At 34.5% G+C, this 25,557-nt stretch overlaps 1 protein-coding gene across 1 annotated transcript in view; it reads left to right on the top strand.

The window, feature by feature from the left end:
- LOC145678610 (solute carrier family 53 member 1-like) overlaps positions 1-25,557 on the top strand; it is a 189,376-nt gene that overhangs the window by 38,741 nt on the left and 125,078 nt on the right. Inside the window, exon 2 of the mRNA XM_081748958.1 lies at positions 7,034-7,138. Coding sequence (XP_081605084.1) covers positions 7,070-7,138 — 69 coding nt within the window. The 5' untranslated portion in view covers positions 7,034-7,069. The remainder of the gene's footprint in view (positions 1-7,033; positions 7,139-25,557) is intronic.

The raw sequence follows: 25,557 nt of genomic DNA, 5'->3' as shown, positions 1-25,557 counted from the left end.
AAATTAGATAGCTGGTGAAACTGTTACACATTTAAGTTTTTCAAAATAAAATATATTACTGTGCTTAGTGTATAATTAGATTGGAATCAAATTAAGTACAGAAAACAGAACTTTTGAAGAAAGGGGATATTACAACTGGATTTTCAATAATTACATAGGAATATATTTTTCGTTGAAATATCCCTGTTGTCTCGCTAAGTTATTTGATATGTTTTATGTCAAATCTAACTCAAAATTAAAATAAGTGTTATTTGCACTCACAGTAGAGGAAAAATATATTTGACGAACAGTATCATTGGCACACATATTTCATACCAAGTTGTTCGGGCGCTAATAATGTCAGAGGCAAACATATTTTACGAGATAGAATCATATCATCTTCCAACATCTCAATGTAAATTAATCAGTCGCTCATAGGACAGATAACAGTTCCTGCAGCTAATAGGACTGTCGCTTCTAGGACTAATTCGTCGCCACATGTCGAGGCTCTGATAGCATCACGTGGAAACTTTATGCTACACTGGTTTACCAAGGTAGATGAATTGTACGTTTCCAATTTGCAATGACTTCTGTACACTTATGTAACGAGTATGTGGTATGAATTTTATTCATGTTTTCTTCGTGTTGTAATTTTCAAAAATAGCACTTATATGGCAGATCACTTGTATTGAAACTAATTTGTACATTTTAAACTAATAGATATCAAAGTAAATATCGACAGGGGAAAGTTGCTTGACATATTTCTAGACCAACAATGTTGCCAATCCAACATGAAGTTATATTTTCTTTTCTTTTTCAAATAGCGTTATGTCAGATTATTACATTTCAAATCAACTTGTTAAATAAAACTTTACGATACCTTGTTTATTATTCAGTGTTACAAATTATGAATCACGAACCTTCAAATATTGAAGGCTTCTACAATAACAATAATCCAAATCGGAAGGGGGCCGCGGTGGCTCAGTGGTAGAGCGTTCATCCCTGGTGCATGGGGTCCTGAGTTCCATCCCAGCTCGCGCCAAGTGGTGGACAAATACCGTGCGCGTGGGTTTCTAGGGGTTCTCCAGTTTCCTCCCACTTTCTTCATTCCACCATTTCATCCATTTCTCATCATCACTGTCTCCTTTAGCCTAGCCGGCATAACCTTGGGATGTAAAACTTACATATTGCATTTTCATTTCCAAGTCGGACGGGCAGGACAATCAGGATTGCGTACTTTTCTGAAGAAAAAATCGGGACGGGACAATCGTTGTTGCAGCCCCCCTCCCTCCCTTTGGGGACGACTACACGTGCGGCGAGTCGTTGAAAACAATGTAAATAATCAGCTGAATAACACAAACCTGAATGAATGAATGCAGCACTTTTTTTTTTCACCCACTGCTCACCACTAGGTATAAACAATATATGCCATAAATTCAAACCAAAACAACTGCAATTTGTTTAGAGGGAAAACTATATAGAATTTTATTTATCGCAAATGAGTGCATAGCAATCTTAAGGAATTACTGACAAGAAGTATTACTAAAACCAAGTCTTGATCTTGGCAGGGACGGATCCTGGACGGACTTCTGTGGTTGGCGGTGGGTTGTAATACTGCTACTTAGAGCTACTTTTAAGAGCTCCAAACTGTGGGATGGGTTTTATTTATATATAAAAAGAATAAAGTTTCCTCTTCTGGGGGGAGGATCGATCCCCTGGATCCGCTCCTGATTCTTCGGGTATCATCATACGACAAATTCAGACCAAAACAGTTGTAATTTATTTAACATAAACAACGTTTAAAAAGAAAACTACATAGAATGTTTGGTTTTTATCACAAACAAATGAGTTATAGTTAGCGTGGCAGCCACCCGCTGAAATGAGTTAGTGTCACTGCCACTGCGGTAGCATTCGTTTTTATGTAGACGTTGTAAAGGTTTTTAGTGGTGCATACAGGGGCGTAAATAAGAGCCCAAGGTATCTGAGGGCCCCAAAATCGTGAAGTGAGACGTAGAGAAGAGGTCCGACTTCACGCTGTCTGCGGGTCCACTAGTCCTAACCTCATCTGTGTTAAAAAAAATTGACAAGATCGGTCGGTTGGTTCAAAAGTTAAGTCACAAACATAGTGCTTTCATTTTTATATGTATAGATTGAAAGTTTTTTTTTTAAGGTTTTATTTCGAAAAACTGTTTAGATAAATATCACGTCTAATGATGTAGATAGTTTTCAATAGACGAAAAGTTTTTTTTTTTCGCAATATGCTATTTGAAGACGTAATATTTGAAGACGCAATATGCTATTTGAAGCAATAAAAACGCGGAGAAAATGTCAGCTCGAGCATATTTGGTGCGTTTCGGAACAATAAACCACCTGCTGATTAAAAGATGTCTCAATGAAGGAAGAAAGGACAAACGTGTTGCCAGTCAAGGGGATTTTAGGAAGAAATAGCTGCTTGGAAGATGCTTTGTGCAGAGTATTGGAACTCTGCTATTATAGACCAGACTTGGCGAAAAAGTCCTGGAAACCCTGACTGGCTCACAATATGATTTATAACTCTGGCGAAAGTAAAATAACGCTTCCAAAATGCATTCTCAAATAGCCACAGACTAAGTAAGTCTCAGTCAAATTGAGCGAATTGAGATAAATATGTTCCGCTACTCGCACACACACAAAAGAATGATTCAAGACGAGAATAAGCCACAGTAGAATTTCGAATCATTGTTTATTTGCAACGCTCATGCTTAAACTATTATCAAGGGGAAAAAGTAATAAGAACATTTTTCTTTATATTAGCGTACTTTACAATTTCGGAATTTAATAACGCCTGGTGTTCGTATATGCATTTTATTTATTTATTTGTTTGTTTGTTTATTTTTGCAAGCATTTAGGGAATGAATGAATATTCTTGAACTATATTTTCAATTTATTTTCCACTGAAATGTTAATGTGAAACTGAACATGCGAAGCGAAAAAAAGTATGCAAGTGCTACATACATATTTCAAAATAATAAAATAATGAGTAGAGAATAGGCCTAGTTAATTCACGTGGGGTAGCTTTACAGCGGATCCCGGTGTGTATGGTGAGTCAGTGGATTCGCTCCGTGGTAAACTTGCGGAACTTCATGCATATTTTGAAGCTTCCTTTTGCGCATATGGTTTGCAATGGAATACCAGGGTCGATCCTCGATACGAACACATGTGATTCAGAGCCTACATTAGACAGTCGGTCTACATCTTGGTGTTGAAAATAAATGGTCGGTTGAATTACCCAATTGCTTTAGTAACGGTCGAAATTGAATGCATACTTGTTTCAATGCATCATGAAAATAATACCATGTCTCTATTGTCTCTATCGCGTGGGTGTCAGTAAGTTTATCTCTGGTACGAGAGATCCCTCATTTGATCCCTGCCCACGCGAGTTTGTGTTGGACAATGTCGTATCCGTGTATTTTCCCTTTTCCTCTTACATTCTCATTCCACTAATATTTCATAGTTCACTTTTATTAATCCATCCGCTTCCTTTCGTCTAAAAGGGTAGTACCATGGCACGTAAAATCTAGAAATTTCACTTCATTTACTGAATCGATTGAAAAAATTCAATTGAATAAATAGATTGAATCATGTTGGTAACATCAACTGTTTTCCACTTCTTCAAGAACTTGAATTCTTTGTGCTGAATGAAATACATAACGGTAAATTACCTAATTCTATATTTAGACATAATGGATATTTGATTATTAGATCTGGTGCTAGGGGTCTCGGGTTCAAACCCTGCTCCCGCCAAGTGAACTTTGTGGTGGACAAACACCGTGTGCGTGGGTTTTCTCGGGGTTCTCCCGTTTCCTCCCACTTTATTCATTCCACCATTTCACTCATTTCTTATTATCACCGTCTCCTTTAGCCTAACCGGCATAACCGTGGGACGTAAAACTCACAATTTCATTTTTTCATTTTTGATTATTAGAGCAATCCACATTATGCTTTATTAAGCTTTATTGTTAATTTCAATCACTGTTTTACATTAATCGTGTATAATGCATGATATTTACTATACATTAAATGTTCTAAATATCTTGATCTATTTATTAATATTTTATGCAACCAGTTTCTTTCATTTTTTAATAAACTTTCTACTTAATGCACTATAAAGAGAGATCTTCTACTCGGGTCAGTTTTTTTATAACTTGTGTGCGCCTTGGAGATGCATATGCACAGAAAGAGAAAATAAAAGATGACACCAAAACGTACAGAAAATGCTCAAGTTCAAGAGGTACACATAACAATATAGTGTGGAATTATTCTGTTCATTGTTGGCTGAAAGTTTTCTTCTTCTTTTCCCTCTCTCTTTTCTGCAAATCAAAGGATTACATCAAAAAGTTTACAGAAATAAAAATAAGCTATTCATTGTTGCATTGTTATGTTCTCAATGATTTTGCATTATAAAGGGGGCGTGGCTCAGTGGTAGAGCGTTCACCTCCGGTGCTTGGGGTCCCGCGTTCGATCCCAGCTCGCGCCGTGTGGGCTTTGTGATGGACAAACACCGTGCTCATGGGTTTTCTCGGGTTCTCCCGTTTCCTACCACTTTCTTCATTCTACCATTTCACTCATCTCTTATCATCACCGTCTCCTTTAGCCTAACCGGCATAAACGTGGGACGTAAAACTTAAAAATTTCATTTTTCATTTGCATTATAAATATTGGTTTTAAAAAAAATATTAATTAAACTTGCAGTTAAAGAGAATTTTTCAAGAATTGTGCTAAGTAGTATTTTAAATTATGCTTTATTTTTTAAATTATACTTTATTATACTTTTAAAATTAGTTTCTTCTGGACCCTTAGACAATCAGAACCATATTCAAGGTACCAACGATATGTGTAAATGGCTGTTATGCTTTTTTATGATTTTTTATTGCTCTACAATGGCATTTTTTCTGGTTATATTTGTATCTAATATCAGAATGTAAAGAATACCTTCGAAGTAAAAAATCATTTGAGGTTTTATTATTATTATTATTATTATTTATTATTATTATTATTATTATTATTATTATTATTATTATTATTATTATTATTATTATTATTATTATTATTATCTATTAGTTTGATTGATTGAGTTTAGTTTCCCTTATTGGGAGGTTATTTGCGGGAAATTGGAGAGCTTGTATGCAGTGGCGGATCTAGAAGGTAAAAACTAGGGGGCATCCAGAACTCAGACTATGATAGATACCGGTATATCTTGAGTTTATTAATAGCTTAAATTAATTTTATCACTCAAAAATCTGGAGGGCTCTACCGCTCCCCGCCCCGGGTTAGATCCGCTACTCTTTGTATGTAGTACTTTCAGCTAATTAATTCTTTATCTAGCAAATGCAGTCTTCTGTGTCTCTATCTTTTACTTCTTACCCGTATGTTCTATCACGTTCTTTAAAATACAGCTTTTTCCTTAAATAATGTCCTAAGCAGTTTCCCTTTTCCTGATTTTAATTTATCTTACATTAAGTTGGTACTTATGAAATGTCTGCTTTGACGTCTGGTGAGAAACTCACCTCACAACAACACAGGGACACGCTTAAGCGAAACAGGGTGGGGTAACACACACCCAATGACTTAAAAATGTTCTTTGATAACTTTCGTTTAAAGAATCGAATCTGGTGTTTCTTTCACTTCTTCCAGTTTCCAATCGTCTCAATTGCTTGGAGTTCAAATTGGCCATCAATGTGATAGAGTGCATTCTCATCGATTTTATACGTATAACATTTTTGCAGTAAAAAATTATTTATTTATAAATACTTTTGGTCATTACCGGCATCTATGGTCTTAAGCCTCTTGCGTATGAGGGATGACGTCCCTTGGCGAGCACACAATCCGAGGAAAGGGGAAGGAAGGTAGGAATCGCACTGGGGCCTGTATTGCAAGTAGCATCCCGGCATTTGCTTGGTGTGAATGAGGAAAACCCAGGAGAAACCTCACTCGGGGTGGCTGGGCTGAAAAAGCCGTTTCAACTCTTCGATCGAGTGTCGCTGAAAATTTAACACTCACATTTTATAGGACAGTGTGTGTTTGGTTGGATATTAGAGAAATTAGTCTATAATTTGGTGTTTAAAATTAATGAAAAAGAGGAGGAAGAATTTCTCTCTTCAACAATGCAGAGCATCCTAATAGTACTACTCTGTTATCAGTGCATACACCAGATGAGTTTACTATAAACTTTCAGAAATATACTGTATATAAATAATAGCTGCAAATATTTTTGTCACTCGAAAAACTAGGGGGCTTGCCCCCCGGCCAGGGATTAGATCTCCTAGTGATACAGACTCTACGCAAAAAAAAAGTCTTAATTTTCTAAATGTTATCAAAAGAAAGAAGTATTATTGGTTTATGTAGTGGCGTATTTAGGGGGGGCTTCCGGGCTTAAGCCCCCCCGAAATCTTACTAACTATAGTAAAGTATATGAAATATCTTGCAGAATTTTCACATTTTCAGGCAAAGCCCACCCCGAAAGTTAGCAAAGCCCCCCCGAAACAAAATCGTAAATACGCCACTGGGTTTATGTAACTTAGAAATCAGTTACGAAGATTAACTGGGCAATTGGATTCTGATCTCTTCAGTGAAAGTGACACGAGAATTCAAAGAATACAAACCGCATCGGTTTATACTCGTTTTATTGGCTTGTGACGTAATAACAAAAGATACCGCCTTAACTCTTTTTCAAGGTCAACCGGCCATGTGCTAACAACAGGGTTTTCCTACCAACGCCGAACTGGCTTTAACAATAAAGAATCGGGTGTGTTCCATTCAACATGATTAATGCAAACGTGTAAAATGGCAGTAGGAAGTGATCAGACTCTCAGCACATGTTATTTCGTATCACTTCTCTATTAAGAGATTCAAGATACGAGATGTAAACTTATTTTATTTAGGCAAGCTTTAATTTACTACACTTTTGTTTATTTAAAAAAATCACTTTTCTTAATTGAAATAACTTCTAACATTCTGCTTCTAAAAGATTTCTATTTATCCAAATTAATTGTTTTTTTTTTTCTTTTGTTTTCAGAAAGTATAGTGTGATTGGATCTAAAGAAACACAACCATGAAGTTCGCAGAACATTTGGCAGCACATATTACGCCAGAATGGAGAAAACAGTATATAAACTATGAGGTAAATCTAGTCTCAACTTTTTAATACGTTTCAAGAATTCGGGATAGAAAAATACAGTATGATAATACACGAATACCTTGCATGATGTGATAAATAGGTTTTAACGGAAGAATCGTCCGTACTATGCAAAACCACGTTGTTCAATGTCTACTTATAATGGGCTTAAATTTAATTTCTTCACCATGAAAATATAGGATTAATAAATTTAACAGTGAAAAAATATAAATAAATACAGCAAATCCTTTTATACATATAAAAGTTGTAGCACGTACGTATTTTTTTCAATTAAAAATGTTAACATCCAATTTTACACGACTCAAGGCCGTGTAAGCTAAAGGCGACGGATTAATAAATACGAAAAATTATGAAAGAAATCAATGGAATAAAAATGTGGGATAATAAAAGAAGAACCTCTATAAAACCAACGGACACGATGTTGTCCACTACAAACTCACATAGCCTGGGATCGAACCATGGACTCTTTGCACCAGAAGTGAACGCTCTGTCACTGAGCCATTGTGCTCCCATTCTTTTGAAATGTACTTAATGTCGTCATATCACAAGCCAATTATCAACTCCGTATTTACACATACATACGTGCATTTACTGTTTTTATTTGTGTAATGGCCGCGGTGGCTCAGTGGTAGAGCGTTCACCTGTGGTGCTAGGGGTCTCGGGTTCAAACCCTGCTCCCGCCAAGTGAACTTTGTGGTGGACAAATACCGTGTGCGTGGGTTTTCTCGGAGATCTCCCGTTTCCTCCCACTTTCTTCATTCCACCATTTCATTCATTACTCATTATCACCGTCTCCTTTAGCCTAACCGGCATAACCGTGGGACGTAAAATTCAAAATTTCATTTCATTTCATTTATTTGTGTATATCCCCCCCTTGATTGGAAAACCTATTCACAATTCGTAGTGTAATATTAAACCTGCATCATTCAAGGTAATCCACGAGTCTTCGCTATACTCTTACACCCACTAAAAAAGTAGTGAATAAACTCAGCTAAAGAGACAAAAGAAATGAAATTAAGTGTTTCAGTTTAACACCCCATGATTATGCTCTTTAGGCAAACGGAAACGGATGATTAAGGCAAGTGAATTTATTATTATTATTATTATTATTATTATTATTATTATTATTATTATTATTATTATTATTATTATTATTATTATTATTATTATTATTATTATGGAAGAATTTAGTGGAATGAGAATGTGGGAGGAAAGGAAATACTCAGAAAACCCACGGACACGATGTTATAAGACAGTAAAGGGGACCACGAGATTTCATATATAGTTTTGAGACATGGTTAGCCACTTTTCTATATATATTCTTTTATTATAGGGAACCAACTTCTTTTGCTACAGTGCAGGTTGCATAAAAGCTAGGAATGGTGTAGATTTTAAAACAGAATATGGATTAGTCATCATTAAAATCCTGTTACCCATAAGCAGGGTAACGGATCGACCATATTAACGATTTCGGCCGAGATAATAACTCTAACTGTATATTCCAGAAACCATAATAAAAAAAAAAATCGCTTTCGTACAAGAGTTATCGCAAAGTAACGGCCGTACGAACAGACTGAATGACCATAATAAATGAAAGACCACGAAGGACGTCTAAAATTTAGACAGTGACGGATCCAGGACGGACTTCGGGGGAAGGGCAGTGGGTTGTAATACTGCTACATAAAGCTACTTTTAAGAGCTCGAAACTCTGGGATGGGTTTTATTTATGTATAAAATAATAAAATTTCCTCTCCTTCGGGGGGAGGGGGAGGATTGGGGCGATTGACCCCTGGATCCGCCATTGGTGACATAGTATTTGCACAAGGTTACAATATTTAATTTACTGAGTTGTTTTCAAGACTTTCGTATAAGTCTTAAAATTGTTATGAACCCTTTAATTTTACAGCCAGCTTTCTAACCTATAAGAAAAGGTCTGGAAACAGTTATTAGTTCGTCTAACACATTGTTTCAAGTACTACTAGTTTTTAATTGTTTAATAAAATCTTGCAAGTACTACTAGTTATTAGCAGAGCCCTGCAAACCCAGGCCCGAAGACGGCCCGGCCCGACCTGAATGGATCTGAATTCTGTGCCCGGCCCGAATCTCGAGCCGGGCTCTAACCGGGTCGGGCACATTTCGGGCCGAGCCGGGCCGGGCACAAATCGGGCCGAGCCGGGCCGGCCCGAACACTGTGAAAGACGGATCGGAAACTAATGTTGGCAGCCTGTGTTAATCGTAATGTGTTTGGCATGGGCGGCGATTGGGAGGGGCAAAGGGGGACAGTTGCCCCCGCACTTTTTTGAAGTTCCAATTAATGTTATATAGTTTCATTTGGAAATGTAACGATTTTGTATGTGTTACTGATTAATAGGAAAAAATGCTGCCATATAATATTTGCTGTTGCGTGAATACGTATTGGTTGTCTTCCCGTGGAGTAAACAAAGCTACAGTAATTGCGTTTTAATCGCCATAGAAAATAACCCCCAAAAATAACCTATTGGAGCACAATTTCAGCATACTTTCATTCCTTCTTACAAGGGCTCGATATGTTAGTGAGCCGCTTTGAAGCTAATCGAAAGAACATTATGCAAAAATGTAGGGTCTATTTCACAAGTTATTCTTTAATTGCACAAAAATTGACAGTTCCTAAAATGTCTTTTCTTCTTTCTAAAGTAAGGAATATCGATTAAAAAGAGCGTGATAAGAAACAACTTCTACCTTTTCCATTGTTTTGTAGTGTAATATACGAGTGAAGTGTTGTGTTTAAGGATGTACGAGTGTATATACAATAAAATTTAGTAAATTGAACATAATTCTAGGTTTTAAGTTTATTTTGTATAACTGAAGTGTGGATTGATTCTAAGTATTGTTGTGTTTTGATGTGTTCCAAGAAAGTGAAAACTGCACCTAATGGCAACGAACATATTTCAAGAAGTTGCAAAAGCAAATATTTCTTTAAATGTCGTAGCATATGCTTGTAGTATTTACTGCCTTTCATTTTCTAAAAGTAATGACATACATTTAATAGCATGTGTGAAATTAAATATTAAGTTTTTCATTAATCCTCAGTTTCAATATAACTTTAGCAAAACAAGCATCATTATTCATTACTATGATTAATATTATCCTTTCTATTTATTTGTTTTGCAAACTTATTAAATAATCTGATCACACAATTTTCCAGACAGAATTGTAAGATGTTCATGAGCAAGGAATCAAATCTCTTCTTACACTTTCGTTGTTTAAGAGTACAAAGGGCTAGTATCTACTTGCTTTGTTCTTCTCAATTTACTTAATAAACTATTATATACGATATACGGTATTTTAACTGAAAATATAGTATCCTATTAGTTATACAACCTTTCGTCAAACAAAATGTTAGAAACAACCAGGAAAACTAACATTTATATACAAATATTCAGATCATGTCTTGCCTCCTCACTTTTAACGTCCAACCGCCGCCACTGGTGTTTGGGAAATTAACTCTTTATTCAAGACTATAAAGTACTGTACTTCTACTACTCTTATTACTACTACTACTGGTACTGCTATTATTATTATTATTATTATTATTATTATTATTATTATTATTATTATTATTATTATTATTATTATTATTATTATTACTTCTACTACTACAACTGCTACGAGCGTGAGAGTTGACATGTCTGGTGGTACATACTTTACAATCTAAGTACAGAAAAAATCGAAGAAATACTAGTTACTATGGCCAGTCTGCGTAGTCTGGCCAGTAGAATGCATTCACATCTGGTGCTAGAGGTCGTCGGATCGATCCCTCCTCGTGTTATGTGAGCTTTGTGGTGGACAAACATCGTGAGCGTGGGAGTTTTTGGATTAGCCCGTTTCCACTGTCTTCATTCCACCAATTCATCCATCATCATCCATACGTCTTGAGCCGTAATTGCCTAAAGAACATATGAGAAAGTCAAGTCCTTGACCTACTAATTAGAATTTGTTCCGCTACCATTAGAGTAGTTAGGGGTGGTTACTTCTGGCGCAATTTGGACCCTTTTTTCGAACCAGATTATTTAGATATAAAAATGAATGAAGTAGCGTTATGCGCAAAAGTGAAGAACAAGTATCTATTTCAGCCCTGGCCACGGCGAGCAGATAGTGGAAAATCTCCTCGTGAACGCTCACGAGCATTCTACGAGCAAATACCATTGTTCGTGCTTCGTGAATCTTCGGGTTTTGTCCTTAGAGGAGCGGAAGTGTTGTCAACCTTGGCGGTAATCACTAGCTTACCAAATAAAAAAAAAAGTATGTATGGTAACTGATTGCCATTTAGTGTATAGTGTTTTTTACAATGTGGTAACCGTTAACTATAGACAACACAAACTGGTAACAGCAATCAAATGATAAACTATGTACGTTCCTTTTCTTCTTTTTTCTTTCCTTTTGTTAAAGAAGGATGTGGTGGGACCAAACCATCGCTTACATTTATAAAAATTTGCCAGTTTGCCCAATGGAAAACCAGTTTTCAATATATATATATTATCAAGTTCTTAATCCGAGTGTGGGTATGTTGTTTCGCTTTTTAGGAAGAGAGATAATCTGTTGATACGAAAAAAAAAAAATACTGTAGCACTTGTTTGTAATTATCTAAGTATTATCTCCAGAAAATTAGCTTATGCATGTATGTGTGTACGAATAGGCTTAGCAAGGGGTTGGTTGTGGAGATTAGAAGCCACTATTACACTATCAATAGGAAGAATAGTATTTCTTACTCCACTTTTAAAGTGGGGCCGCGGTGGCTCAGTGGTAGAACGTTCACATCTGGTGCTTGGGGTCCCGGGTTCGATCCCAGCCCCCGCCAAGTGAACTTTGCGGTGGACAAACACCGTATGCGTGGGTTTTCTCGGAGTTTTCCCATTTCCTCCCACTTTCTTCATTCTATCATTTCATTCATTACTCATCATCACCGTCTCCTTTAGCCTAACCGGTATAACCGTGGGACGTAAAACCCAAAGATTTCATTTCATTTTTTCCACTTTTAATGTTACTTTGATCGCAAAGAATCAAACAAAATATTAAGAGAGCCAAAGAGATTTTCCATTTTTAAGAGTGACCATTAGTGGGTACCATTAGTTTTTTTTTTTTCCAACAAGGAGTGTCTTTTTAATAAGGAAAAATATATTGTCCCTGGCTGGCTGGTTGCTTGCCGGTGGCTTGTTAAAAGTGAAAAAGAATGTTAAATCATATCAACGACTGAAGCTACATGCTTGTCTTTCTTCGATAGTTACTGACTGGTTTTGAAAGTCACGATGTTGTAGGCCTACTGTAATAGCGTAAACTTGGAAGGGAACGTTCCAACTGAATGATACGAACAATTATTCCCAATGTCTTGAACATGAAACGTGGATTGCACGGATAACGCTTAAAGTGGGCTGAACTGCACTGGGATTTCCTTCCGGCAAATTAGTGTTTGGTCGGAACTCAGTTCTTCTGTGTAATTGTCTCTTAACAACATTTGAACATTTCTTTTAGATAATAATATCTAACTAACTCTATGGCCTATGGAACCCGAAGGTTCAATGCGGCGGTTACAACATATTTCCACTAACTTCTGTCCTTAGCCAACTGGATCCAGTTTCTACTCTGTACTCTTATTTCTGCAAGATCCATCTTAATATTGTCTTCCCATCTACGTCTAGGTCTTCCTAGTGGTCTTCTTCCAATTGGGTTTTCAGTTAAAATTATGAAAGCATTTCTAATTTCTTCCATTCTGGCTACACGGAATGGCCACCTGAGCCTTCTACACTTAATGACCCTAACAATGTTAAGTGAGCGGTATAAACTATGCAATTCCTCGTTATGAATTTCCTCAAATCCCCATTTTCATCCGTCTTTGGTCCGAATACTACTACTACTAATAATAATAATAATAATAATTATAATTATAATAATAATAATAATTATAATTATAATACGCATTATTATTATTATTATTATTATTATTATTATTATTATTATTATTATTATTATTATTATTATTATTATTTTCAACCTCCCGTCGTTCTGCTATCAATCTAGCAACGAAAGGCGTTCACAACTTAGCAAACGTGAAGCGAGTGACAAGTTACAGACCGAGTGCTAATGTAATGCAATGTCACGAATTGTGTAAGCAAGCTAAAAAAAGGCCTGAAACAATTCGTTTCCGATTTTTGCAGTCGTTTTTACGTCTGTAAGCTGACATGTTTAATATTCGTTTCTTTCTTTCTTTCTTTCTTTTTCATTTGTTAGTTACTTCAACGCTAACTGTAACCTCTATCATGCGTCTTCCTAGATCAAAAAACGTACCAATTTTATTTCCTGCAGTGTTTTCGCGTCACTGCTTTCGAAATGGGGAGGGGGAGAGCACACCTGCACATTTCACGCTTGCGTCTGCTCAATGCTTCAACATCGTGCAAATTTGTGACCAGGCTTGGCCGTAGGTTTTTTACCATCATGTGTGGTTGGCAACACTTATCGGATGCAGTGGAAGGGGCGGAGCTACCAACACCTGTGCTCACCTGTTCTTATCTTCGCTCGTTGTCGCTCACGCTTCGGCTCCGGGAGCCAATTCATGGGCAGGCCTGATCTATTTTATATTTAATAAATGAAGAAGTGCATTACTTGTAACGAATTAAAACAATACCAAGAGTTCTCTAGAAATGGTAATACAAGACGCAATGAGTGCAAAGCATGCTATAATAAAAAGAAAAGAGAGAAATATAACAATAGTGAAGTTGAAGAAGTAGGTGATGATTTTGAGTTTAGAGCTTTTGAAACATATATTCTCACAAAGAAAGAACTGAACTTAATACAGAAATACCCAAATATTCCTAAGAAGAGACCAGATGGTGTATCTCTATTTTGGTGGAAGACCGTTAAGGACGGCATAAGATTAAAATGTATAAAGGAGTTTGAAATCGAAACAGCTCCAGAACCTCTTTCACAACATTTTAGAGAACGGTTTCCTTTTCCTCAGTATAAACATTTGATTAAGCGAGTGATAAGTCTTACCAAAGTTGTTCCTAATAAAGGTTTTACAGTTACTGACAATGAGATTTTTATTGATACAGTGTTCGGGATAAAATATATTGTAGATGATAAGAGCATTTTCTTTTAATAGTTCTTGCTTTTACTTCTAGCGCATTTCCTCCTCCCACCCCTAACTAACAAAAACTATGAAGCCGCCACTGTGCACTTTAACACAGAGGGATACCCCAAAGTGAGATTGAATATGCTTTTATGACATTTAAAATCATAAAAACTTACATCTAAAAACTTACAATCTAAAATCTTACATCTAAAACTACAACTCTTCTAACTTATAATGACCCCATGGTAGGGTATTGATTCCATCCTTTAAAACACATCTCTTATCATCTACACAACTTAAAGCTAACTTATTTACTTCTATACTGTACAAATCGTGCTTATAACTTCTAATCAAATTCATCTTCTTATAATATTCTTTTTGATTGAACAAGCAGTCTTTATAATCGTTAAATGATAGTTCTTTACTTACAACATTTTTCTTAACTCCTTTTGCTTTCTTACAACATTTATCTTTTTCGAATCTGATTGAATACATTTTTGATCTTAAACCCACAAACTCTTCTATGATTGTGCCTTTAATCTCATCCTTCATCTTACCAAGTATTTTCTTATTGACTTGTGGTATCTTATATCTGTTATCTATAGAGTAATCACTCGTGTCGAAGTAATCAATGTAATTTTTCATGTCCTCGTACACATCTTTTGTTTGGATATGGTATATATAACTATCGGTATCTGTATAACATACTTCTATTTTGTCTTGATATTTTGGTTTCATCACATTATAATGGAAATCGTACATTAAATATTTTGTCAAATCTAGAATTGACATACCAACATAAATCGGTTTGTTAAATTGCACTTTAACCTTGTTCATGTGAACTGCTACTAAATTTTCCGTAAAAACTGTAGTACTCTTATAATTCGGTTTCGCCACAAGCTTCTCGTATTTTTTCTCATCACTTAAAAGTTTAATATTAACTCTCTTTCTAATATTCTCCATAGTCTTCCCAAATACTGAATTGTTCATGAGCTTATAAAAGTCTTTTTCAAAATCATTTGTTGCTTTCGTTCTCATTTGTGTGTTTAAATCAATATATTTCTTTAACCAATCTGATTGTTCGAACTCTATTACTCGATGTATCTTGTTAAGTTTTAATCCAAGCGAAAGACATTGTTTTAGGTTTCGATAGTGAATTACATATTTTTCTTTGTCATATAGGGTTGTTAATAGCTTTGATTGTTTTGAACCAGGCGGGCATATATTTTGAGGAGCTAATGATAGTGATAGTCTTTGTGATAGTCATGTAATTCTTTAAGATATTCAAGATCAACTTCTAATATGTAAGCAGTATCAGAATCATCAGGTATATTTGCGAAATCTATTTCTTCAATCTCATCTTCACTTAACCATCTAAATCCCTTATACGGTAGATATTGACTCATTGCCCACCCATACAAGTTATTGGCATCTAGATACATTAAGTAAGAATCTTCTTTATCCTTATCGTAATCTTCCATATACTTATTGTTTGCTTTCACATATCTTTTTGAGCATTGACTAATCCCACCTCTTATACCTTTCTCTACCATTAGTACCATATCATAATCCCACAACAATTCTAATTTTATATTTGTCATCTTTAACATTGCATCCCAAGCTAAACCTGGTGCTGTCATATACCAAGCAGGATCAAGATCATAAGCTTTAAGACATGTTTCTCTAAAGTTCTCAAACACATCTGCTAACAATAATACATCTGTTTTCAAATATAAATCATGGTATTGTCCGAGATTCTTAATGTCAAATGTTTTCCATACTTTCTTTGCATGTTCATAATCTTCATCACTTATATGTGTGTTCATAAGCTTGTTGAAGAATGCTTCCTTTAGCGGTAATTTTCTTTCTCTAAACCTATCCCAATTGTTAACATAATCATATGGGTAAACACCTTTTCTTATTACAAGTCGAAACTGTTCTTGATTAGGATAAAAGTGTTGGGTGTGTATCATTTGTTCGCGTTTCAAATTCGATGACAATTTGTCTAGACTAGAAGCCATAAATCTAAATGAATCTACAAATTTCAATTTAATAGTTCCAACCTTTTTACTGAATGATATGTATCTTTCCTCGTTATTGGGTATTAGATCTATTTCTTCTTTATTACATCCAAGCTCTTTTATAAACAAGTGTGAGTCATATCCTGTCAAGTTATGTATGATCACTGGTACAAACTTTGGTACTTTGACTTTTAAATTGCAGTTATTACATAGAGGTGCTACAAATTTTCCTGTTATATGATCGTGGTGCTTAACTTTATGATTTTCTTTAGTATACTCCTGCTTACAGTAATAACAACATTTAGATTCATTGAACTCTTTTCTCTGACTTTTTGTTAATGGTAATTCGTTATTTTGTTTGTATATGTTCGATATGTGTTTAGCTTCTTTTGTTAACAGTCTTATAAATTTCTTAGCAGCGTTCTTACCTCTATACAAAACAGGATTAGTTTTACTTCCATTGCTCTTTACTACATAATAACAAAATCCAGATGGCTTATGTTGTTGATATTTTTTTGTATATGGCTCGTCATCCGGATAACATTCTTTACAACCCATAACTTTATGTAACAAACATTCAAAATCGGCATAAATCACAAATGGCATTTTCATTATGTATTGGTAGTTTTTAAATTCAACGCATTTACCTTCTTCGGGCATTATTATTTTTACTGGCTCATTTAACGAACAATCTTGCTCATGTTTATTTAAAGCGTTTTGAGAGTAAAAGTATAACAAACATCTGTCACATAAATATTTTCGAGCTCTCTTTTGTTATTTGAGTACTAACTAATCTACTTAGGTCTTTAATCCAACAATAGTGCGTTTTAACTTGATCTTCATTTTGTTCTTTTATATATAATAAATTGACATGATTTTCTTGCTTGTTTTGTGTGTGATGTAGTATATAGATTGAATAGTCTTTATCATATGCATAAACATTTATAGAAATATTAAGTAATTTTTCAGCTCTTGGAATATCGCATAGTTTTACAGGAAAATGAATATTTTTTAATTTTTTTCTAAGTATTTGACAGCTTGCTTGTACTTGGAAGGTCGTTGTGGATCTTTATTAACTGGGTATAGCGCAGAACAAATTGAATATAAGAAACATTTTTCATCTTCATTCTCTACATTAATTACTGCCTTTTTGTTTTGAATTTGTTTAGGTAATTCTATGTATGTTGATCCTCTATATGGTGTATATTTGGCGATTGCTAGTTGTAAAAAGTTAATGTTTATAAGAGCCCAACCAGAACCTCTAGCTTGGAACTCATCCATTCTTGTTCTTAATCTTTGTTTCATCTTAGTTATTTCTTCCTTTAGATTACTTGATCGGTATATTTCCTGGTTTTCGGTGTTAAAATAGAAGTTTTGAGTTTCTTCACCTTTCTTATATGTACAACTTATATAAAGATTAGCTTTCAATGAACTGTGTTTACTTAAGCCAATTTGTAATCTGTTTAATATAGCTTTAGATGTTGCAGTAATATATTGTTCAAGTGGATCTTGTGGTTTGTAATCTGTTGTAAATCTCCATGTTTCTAATCTTGATTTTAATGCAATGTTCTGACGTTTTACATCGATTGGTTGTGATTCAACTTTGATTCTTGGTTCTTCAATTACTTCTTGTTTCAATGGGAATATATCTCTAATCTGTTTTCTGCTTTGTTCATCGTCATGTTGTTTAAGAAGGTCTATCAGTTCTGCTTTTCTTAATCGGGAATATCTTTTGATTCCCCTCTCTTTACATTGGCGTCTTAACTCTACTACAGTAAATTTACTATAATTACTCATCTTATTTATTATATAGAAAATCTTCAATTTTTATCTTCACCGGGTTATTTCAGTTCATTTTCATTTGTCCTAGTACAACGCTTAACATTGTACACCCCTGCCATTGTCTACATATTACGCGTTGTATTAGAACACGGCTTTTATGGGATTAACCCATCAAAGTCACATATACACATATTAAAATTAAATCATTTTTGTAAACTTACTCATCATCATCATCATCATCATAATCATCACTACCATATTTATATTCATCATCACTACTCAAATCAGATGTTTTTTGTTGCATTATTATTAATTCTTTTTCCTTTAACAGTATTTGCTTCTCTAGTAGTGCTGCTAAAAGTTTAAGATCTTCATGAATAAGGTTAAGTCTATCATGTAATAAATCAAATTCTTTCTCCATATTTATTATATAGAAAACCAACACTTTTTTGTATACATATGTTCCTGAGATGATTGATGTTGTTTCTTGGTCTCCTCCTTTAATTAGATATGTAGAGCAATCCCTCGTATATGAGGAGTTGCTTATTTTTTGATCGTAGTATCTTATCAATTCCTTTGATTCTTTGTTCCTTAACCAATTATCAAATCTTTTCCGCCATCTTGACACAACTTAGTAGCGTTAAAGTATCCTGTACTCTTATCTATAATCAACTTGAAGTCGCCAAAAACCCCATACCAATAGTTGTCCTTGATCTGTTCGTAACAAATGTCATTAAGACTAAGCATTGAATCCATTCGTATTTGGAATCTTGGTGTTCGCCGTACTCATTTTTAAACGGTGTGATGATGTAATTGACCAAACCAATAAAACTTTCTATGTAAGGCACCAACTGTTTAGTTCCCTTGTTTAGTTGGGTTTGATGGACGAACCATAAAACCTTTTCAACAACGACAAATACGGCGAGACTTATAACCTTATACTCAAAAACAAATCAACAACAAACTCGTCGTCGTCTTCTTCAATATCCACATGACAACCATACGAAACAACACAGCTGTATTTTTCTTTAACTTTGTTTAGGAGGTTGACTGAGTTTGGATCTTTGGTTTCTGATAACACTGACATGCTTGGGTACTTTTCTTTGAGACACTGAAGTCTTGCTTTGATGTTTCGCTGCTGAACCCTTCCAACCCAATATTTGTATGACTCGTAACGCCTAACCTGATCGTGTTTGTCTGTGTCGTACTTGTCTACTATGTCTTGAAGCTGACCAGCCGTGAGGTTCTTTTTAATAATAACTAGTTTGTGTACTTTCCCTAGATCTTCTGTATATGGTGCTGCAACTGTTTTAAGATAATCAACTTTGCTTTCTAGTTTTTGATTGTACAATTGTAATTGCTCCATTTGTTGTTCTATCTCTTCTACTCTTGATTGTAACTCTTCTTGGTCTTCTTGAATCTGTTTAAAATTAGAAACGAAATAGTCTTCGATGATTACAGAACATTTTTCGTAAAAGTCATGTGATGTCCAAAAAGCAATAGCTAGGAAAATTCTTTTGTATACATATGTACCAGAAATTAATAAATCTTTCTCGTTTGTACCTTTTGGCTCTATATAATACGTTAAATTTAGCCTCCTACAATTATAGGAAGCTAATTTTTCATTGTAGTATTCCAATAATTCTTTAGAATCTTTATTTTTCAGCCAGTTGTCAAACCTCTTACCACCACTTTGACACAACTTAGTAGCATTGAAGTATCCTGTATTCTTATCTATAATCAATTTGAAATCACCAAAAATACCATACCAATAGTTATCTTTGATCTGTTCATAGCAAATATCATTTAAACTAAGAGGACTATCCATAGTGCCCATATTTATTATATAGAAAATCTTTATTTTTAACTTCATTTTCGTGGGGTCCACCAGCACTGGACCCCTTTTCAAACATGCATACGTCGCTTCTTTGAAGTGGCCTATATCTAGACCGCTTATCTCGTTAATGAAGATTGTATGTTGTTGTGGATTAACGCGGGTCCCCGTTTCCGGGACCTTGATTTGTTTGTATGTAACTTTGTTTTGGAGCGACTCCCAGAATTCTGGGGGTCGGTTATTTTTTTGATAATTTCCACAGCTGGAATACCGACCCTGGAAATATAGGGTTTTGCAGCTCCCCGGAAAACTGGGAAGCTGGTTTTCTTTGATAATTTCATCGGCTCGAATTTGGTCCCTGGAAATATATGCTATGAGTTCTTATGAATTTTCAAAGTAGCCCGAATTTGGTCCCTGGAAATATATGCTATGAGTTCTTATGAATTTTCAAAGTAGCCCGAATTCGGTCCACTTATTTTGTTATTGTAAATCTTTGATCACTGTTTGTACCTTTTTTGGCTCTATATAATACGTTGAGTTTTGCTGGCTTGGATGTAGGCCAGCTAATTTTTATCAAAATATTCAAGTAGTTTCTTACTTTTTACTAATCTTAAAGTCATCCCTACGAATTCGGTGCGATCACTTTATATAAGAAATTAACTCTCTAGATTGTTTATTTCGTTACCAGCTAGTTTTACTGTGTAAGATGAGTTTTTTGAAGTTCCTAGCTTCGGAGGAATTTTGAAGTTTGTTGTAGTCATAGCATTTGTCATAGAAGTCTTGTGAAATTCAAAAAGCAATAGCAAGAAATATTTTCCTGTAGACGATTGATGATTGATGTTGTTTCTTGGTCTCTAAATTTCAGAAAATTTTTAGCCCCTCTGTATTCGGAGGTCCAAAATGGCTGATGATGGTCGCCTGTTTTCCGGGAGCCATGTTTTACCTTTACCCCTGCTACTTTGGATCTTCCTACGGGTTGAATGTAATAAGAAGGCTTTAGCTCGTCGGAATTCCGGCTGGCAAACTTTGTACTGTAATACTCAATAAGCTCCTTAGAGTGTTTCCAACCCTGGAAATATATGCTATGGGGGGTATCGTTTCGCTACCCCTTATCTCATTCAAACTAGCTTTTATGGAATAATAACCATAAAAGACAACATTCATATTTACGCTACAACATTACTTTTATCTATCCAGCTATTATGCGAATCATCAAAACCTAGCCATTTAACATATACTCTATCACCTTTCTTTCTCAACACCTTTTCTACCAAGTATTCATCTTTATGCCTCGTCTTTAATAGTTCTGGTTCGTAAAATCTACCTTGCACATCCTCTTCTTCTAAATCTTTAATTCTATATGTAGGCGGATTAGATGGAATAACTTCGCTAATAACAAATACTTCTGTTGACCAATTAGGTGTATATCCTTTCTCAAATAAACCTTTCGACTTACTTATACGAACATGATCACCTAACTTGTATTTGGGCTTAACACGCTTATATTCTTTTTGACACACTTTCTCCAATATTGTTTGCTCATTCTTCTTATTAACTTCTACAGGCTTTAAACCAATTGTTCTATGAATTTGATGATTATACTCTTTAACTAGTGTTGGTAATATCTATCCATTTGTAGTTCCCTTGTGTCGTGAACCTTTTCCACATGTTCTGCTTAAGTGTTCGATTAAATCTCTCAACAACAGAAGCTTTCTTACCACTATAGGTTGAGTAGTGATTAATCTTATTTTCATCCATTAACTTCTTAAACTCTTTATTGTAAAACTCTTTACCTTGATCAGTTTGTAAGTTACTAGGCTTTCTCATTCTTAATATGGATTCGAATGCTTCTGTAACATTCTTACCACTCTTATCTTTAACAGGAACAGCAAACGCATATTTCGAAAACACATCTATAATCGTTAGCAAATACTTATAGCCTTTATTTAATTTTGAAACACCTTTTAATACTCCACTATCCATTTCTACAAGATCAGCTTGCCAAAGATCATCGATACCTTTTATAACTACACTTAATCTGTCAAAGTTTTTTCTAGATGGTTTATGAATTTCTTCTATAATGTCTTCTCTAACACCTTTACCTTCTTCTAGTCAATCAGGCTTTTTAACGAATTGAGTTTTAGTAACACCACATACAGAACAAATACCTTTCTTTAGATATCTTCCATTCTTTGTTTGTTCAATTCTAATAGTATCTTTCTTCGTATCTGTTGCTTTCTTACTCTTAACACAATACATCCTGTTTATTATATAGAAAATCAATAACTATCACTGTTTAATATTATGCTATCAACATTTTCACCATCATCATCACTATCTTCGTCTTTTCTTTCTACATGCATAAGAAGCAGTAGTAATTTACCATGTTTCAGATCAGAACCTTTAGATGGTCTAACTGCTAATTTATCATTTGTATTAAAGTGCAATGGAAAAGTTTCAACTAGAGAATCATTTAAATATATATCTATATAATACATATTGTAAGATGACTCTATATGCATTATCCTACCTTTATAAAGAAATTTGTATGTGATAGATAGGTTATGTATTAAAAAGAACGGTGTTTCAACATTTTCTGATATCAACCGACTATGAAGCTCTATAACATAACTCCGTTTGATGAAGTTAAGCTCTTCTTTCAACATCGCAATATCTTTTCTCACAACTGTATTATCTAACTCTGATGTCATTTTAACATTACCAAAGATATGCATATTTATTATATAGCAAACGTCTTTAGGAAAGCTCTCTTTCTATGTACATTACAACAAACAATAATTGTCCTTCTTCCATAGCAGAATTTTTATTTGGTTTAATCGTAATTATATCGTTCTTCTTAAAGTCAAAAGGTATCTCTTTAACCAAAGTATCACCCAAATATATATCTAGAAAGTATTTATCCAAACTTAAATCCACGTGCATTATTTTCCCATTATAGAGAAATTTGTAACCGTTAGAGAGATTAAATATTCTAAAGATTGGCTCCTTAACGTTTTTAGCTCTTAATCGATATAGTAGAGGCATGGTTTCTTTCTGCATAATCAATTTAGTAGTATCCATCCTAATCTTTTGAAAATCTTCTTTCTTGATGTATGTGTCTTGTAACGTTTCTAATGCATCTTCAAATCGTTTTTTATCGTTCTCTAATTGGGCTTCTATTGACCTAAGTTGACTTACGCTAACAAGATCATTTAAATTCTCCAACAATTTTAATTTTTCTTCACTAATATCAGCATTATCTTTTCTATCTTTAACATTACCAAATATATCCATACTCATTTATTATACAGAAAATGCCCATCCTAATTTTTCAAAACATTTCTTTAACATCTCTATTTGTTTAGGTGAGTGTTTAAAATCAATATCAACATGAACATCGTGCTTTTTCAACAGATGGTACAATACACATTTCAAGTTAATAAACAATACTCTTTTCGGATACAGCTCCCTAAAGACCTCGTGTAAGTTTTCGAACTCATTTATAAGTGCTTCCTCCATATGCTGTAATTTCAATGGTTTTTGATCGGTAAGGTGATAGGGTATTAAATAGACATCATCATAATATTTTGTGTATTTGTTTTTCTTTAGTACTTCTAGAACATCTTTTGTTGATATTAAATCTCTTGGTATATCTCTAAGTTCATCATTTAACACTTTGAGCACCTCTTCGGGAATAATTCTATCCTGTAAAGCTTGCAAGCGAGATAACTGTAACTTAAATCTTTTTGTAGTATCATACCATGGTTTTCTTACGCAAGCAGCTTTCGTTTCTTCACAAGTACTGTAAACCCAACCATTCTCTATAGAATAATCGTCACAAATGTAACTACTCATACCTTTTGTTAATGACTTACTACCACAATAACTGCATTGTAATGGTCTAGAACTATAATTTGTCAACAACTCCTTTAACGTAATTATTGGACGTAACTTTTCCAACTCTTCTTCCGTGTACAAAAATGTTGGTATTAGCATTTTCCATAAATCAATAACATTATATACGTTGTTTTTATCTTTTAAGTCTATCTCGCTAACATCCTGAAAATACTGATAAAAATTATATCTATCTAGTGCATCTAGTTCATCCTCATGCTTCTCAAAATAATCTAAAAATCTATTGTGTATAGCTTCCATATTTATCTTAAAGCAAAACTTTTATGGATATCCTTATCTCGTAAAGACGTCGCCACAATTTTAGAGTATTCACGACCAAGAGATGCTATTCAAGATCATGTAGACGAAGAAGATAAGAAAAAAATTTCAGAAGTTAAGTGCGGCAATTTACCGCCCTTACCAAAAACACACCCAGAACATACAAACAAATCAAGGTCCCGTTTTCCAGGACATTGTCAAGTGTACATCCTCATACAATCTTCATCAATGAGTCTAGTCTGTACTCTTTAGTGTTATCATCAAAGAAGCCCAAAGCCAAAGAGTTTAAGAGATGGATAAAACTTTTATGGATACAAACCATAAAAGCGCTTAATCATTTTTAATCATATACATAACGTCGCTAAAAGAATACCCTTGATTTAGAAGATTTAAAACCTTAACACAAAGATGACCACATATAACTGCGTTGAAGTCTTGTATTCGTTCGTCATTGTAAAAGAAGTTTTCGGTACCAAGATATTGTACTAGTTGTTTAGGAGGAACACCACCATAAGAATCGAACACGTACTTTATGTTGTTATCTTTCCAATAGCATATCCAATGAGTACCAATGTTTTCTGATTTATCAAGGTTAACTATACCACGCTCATTTACATAAGGTTTTTGTGGAAGTTCATCACTCATAAATACACCTCTAAATCGTTTTATCTTTAGTTCTTTAGCCAACCTCTCTATATCGAAGTTGGTCAATGGTTTTAGTTTTTTGACTTCTTCGGTTTACCTGCTCCCTGCTTTTCTTCCATAGCCATATTGTCTCTTTTGTTCTTCAAGTTCTTGTTTATTCTTCTTAGCATCCAGTACAGTTTTAGTAATCGCTGCTGCACCACCTGCTAATGAGCCAACTGCTCCTAAAGCTGCTAAAATGGCTGGAATTGTAAAGATAAAACCACCCATATGCTCTTTCTTAATCTTTTTCATTTGTGCAGTAGTTAAAGTTAAATCCATTCCTTTACCTTCTTTAATTTTCTTTGATTTATCACTGAGCTGTTTCTTTAATACATGATCAATATTTAGATCCTTTAGTTCGTTATAAGGAACACTAAACATACAACCTTTAATAGAACACATCTTCCTATTTAAGAGAAAATCTTGGTTTGTAAAAGTACAGTTGTTGTAGCTCCACCAAAATCAATTAAGGAATCATTCTCATCTGTTATCCTTATCTCAAAATTGTCAACCTTGTCTTTGGATATAGGGAAAAATAATGGATAAGTAGGTTCGTAAATGATGCTATGTTTAAACTCAGCATCTGTTTTAAATGATGCTATGATCCCTGTTTCTCTATGTGTGTATTCTGTATCTTTAACAAACATGCCATCTGCTATATTACAGTGAACATTTATAGTATCAAACAAATGAAACTTTGGCAACTTACTTCCAATATGTGTTTTGTTCTTTTCTAAAACTTCAAAAACATTAAACCCGAGGACAGTGCCTATACTCCCAATTGTAACATCATTACTATCAG

This window comes from Thermobia domestica, chromosome 2 (genome assembly GCF_964235325.1).
Source record: "Thermobia domestica chromosome 2, izTheDome1.hap1.1, whole genome shotgun sequence".
Classification (NCBI taxonomy): domain Eukaryota; kingdom Metazoa; phylum Arthropoda; class Insecta; order Zygentoma; family Lepismatidae; genus Thermobia; species Thermobia domestica.
The sequence above is the reverse complement of the archived record's forward strand: the minus strand, read 5'-3'. Positions and strand labels throughout refer to the sequence as shown.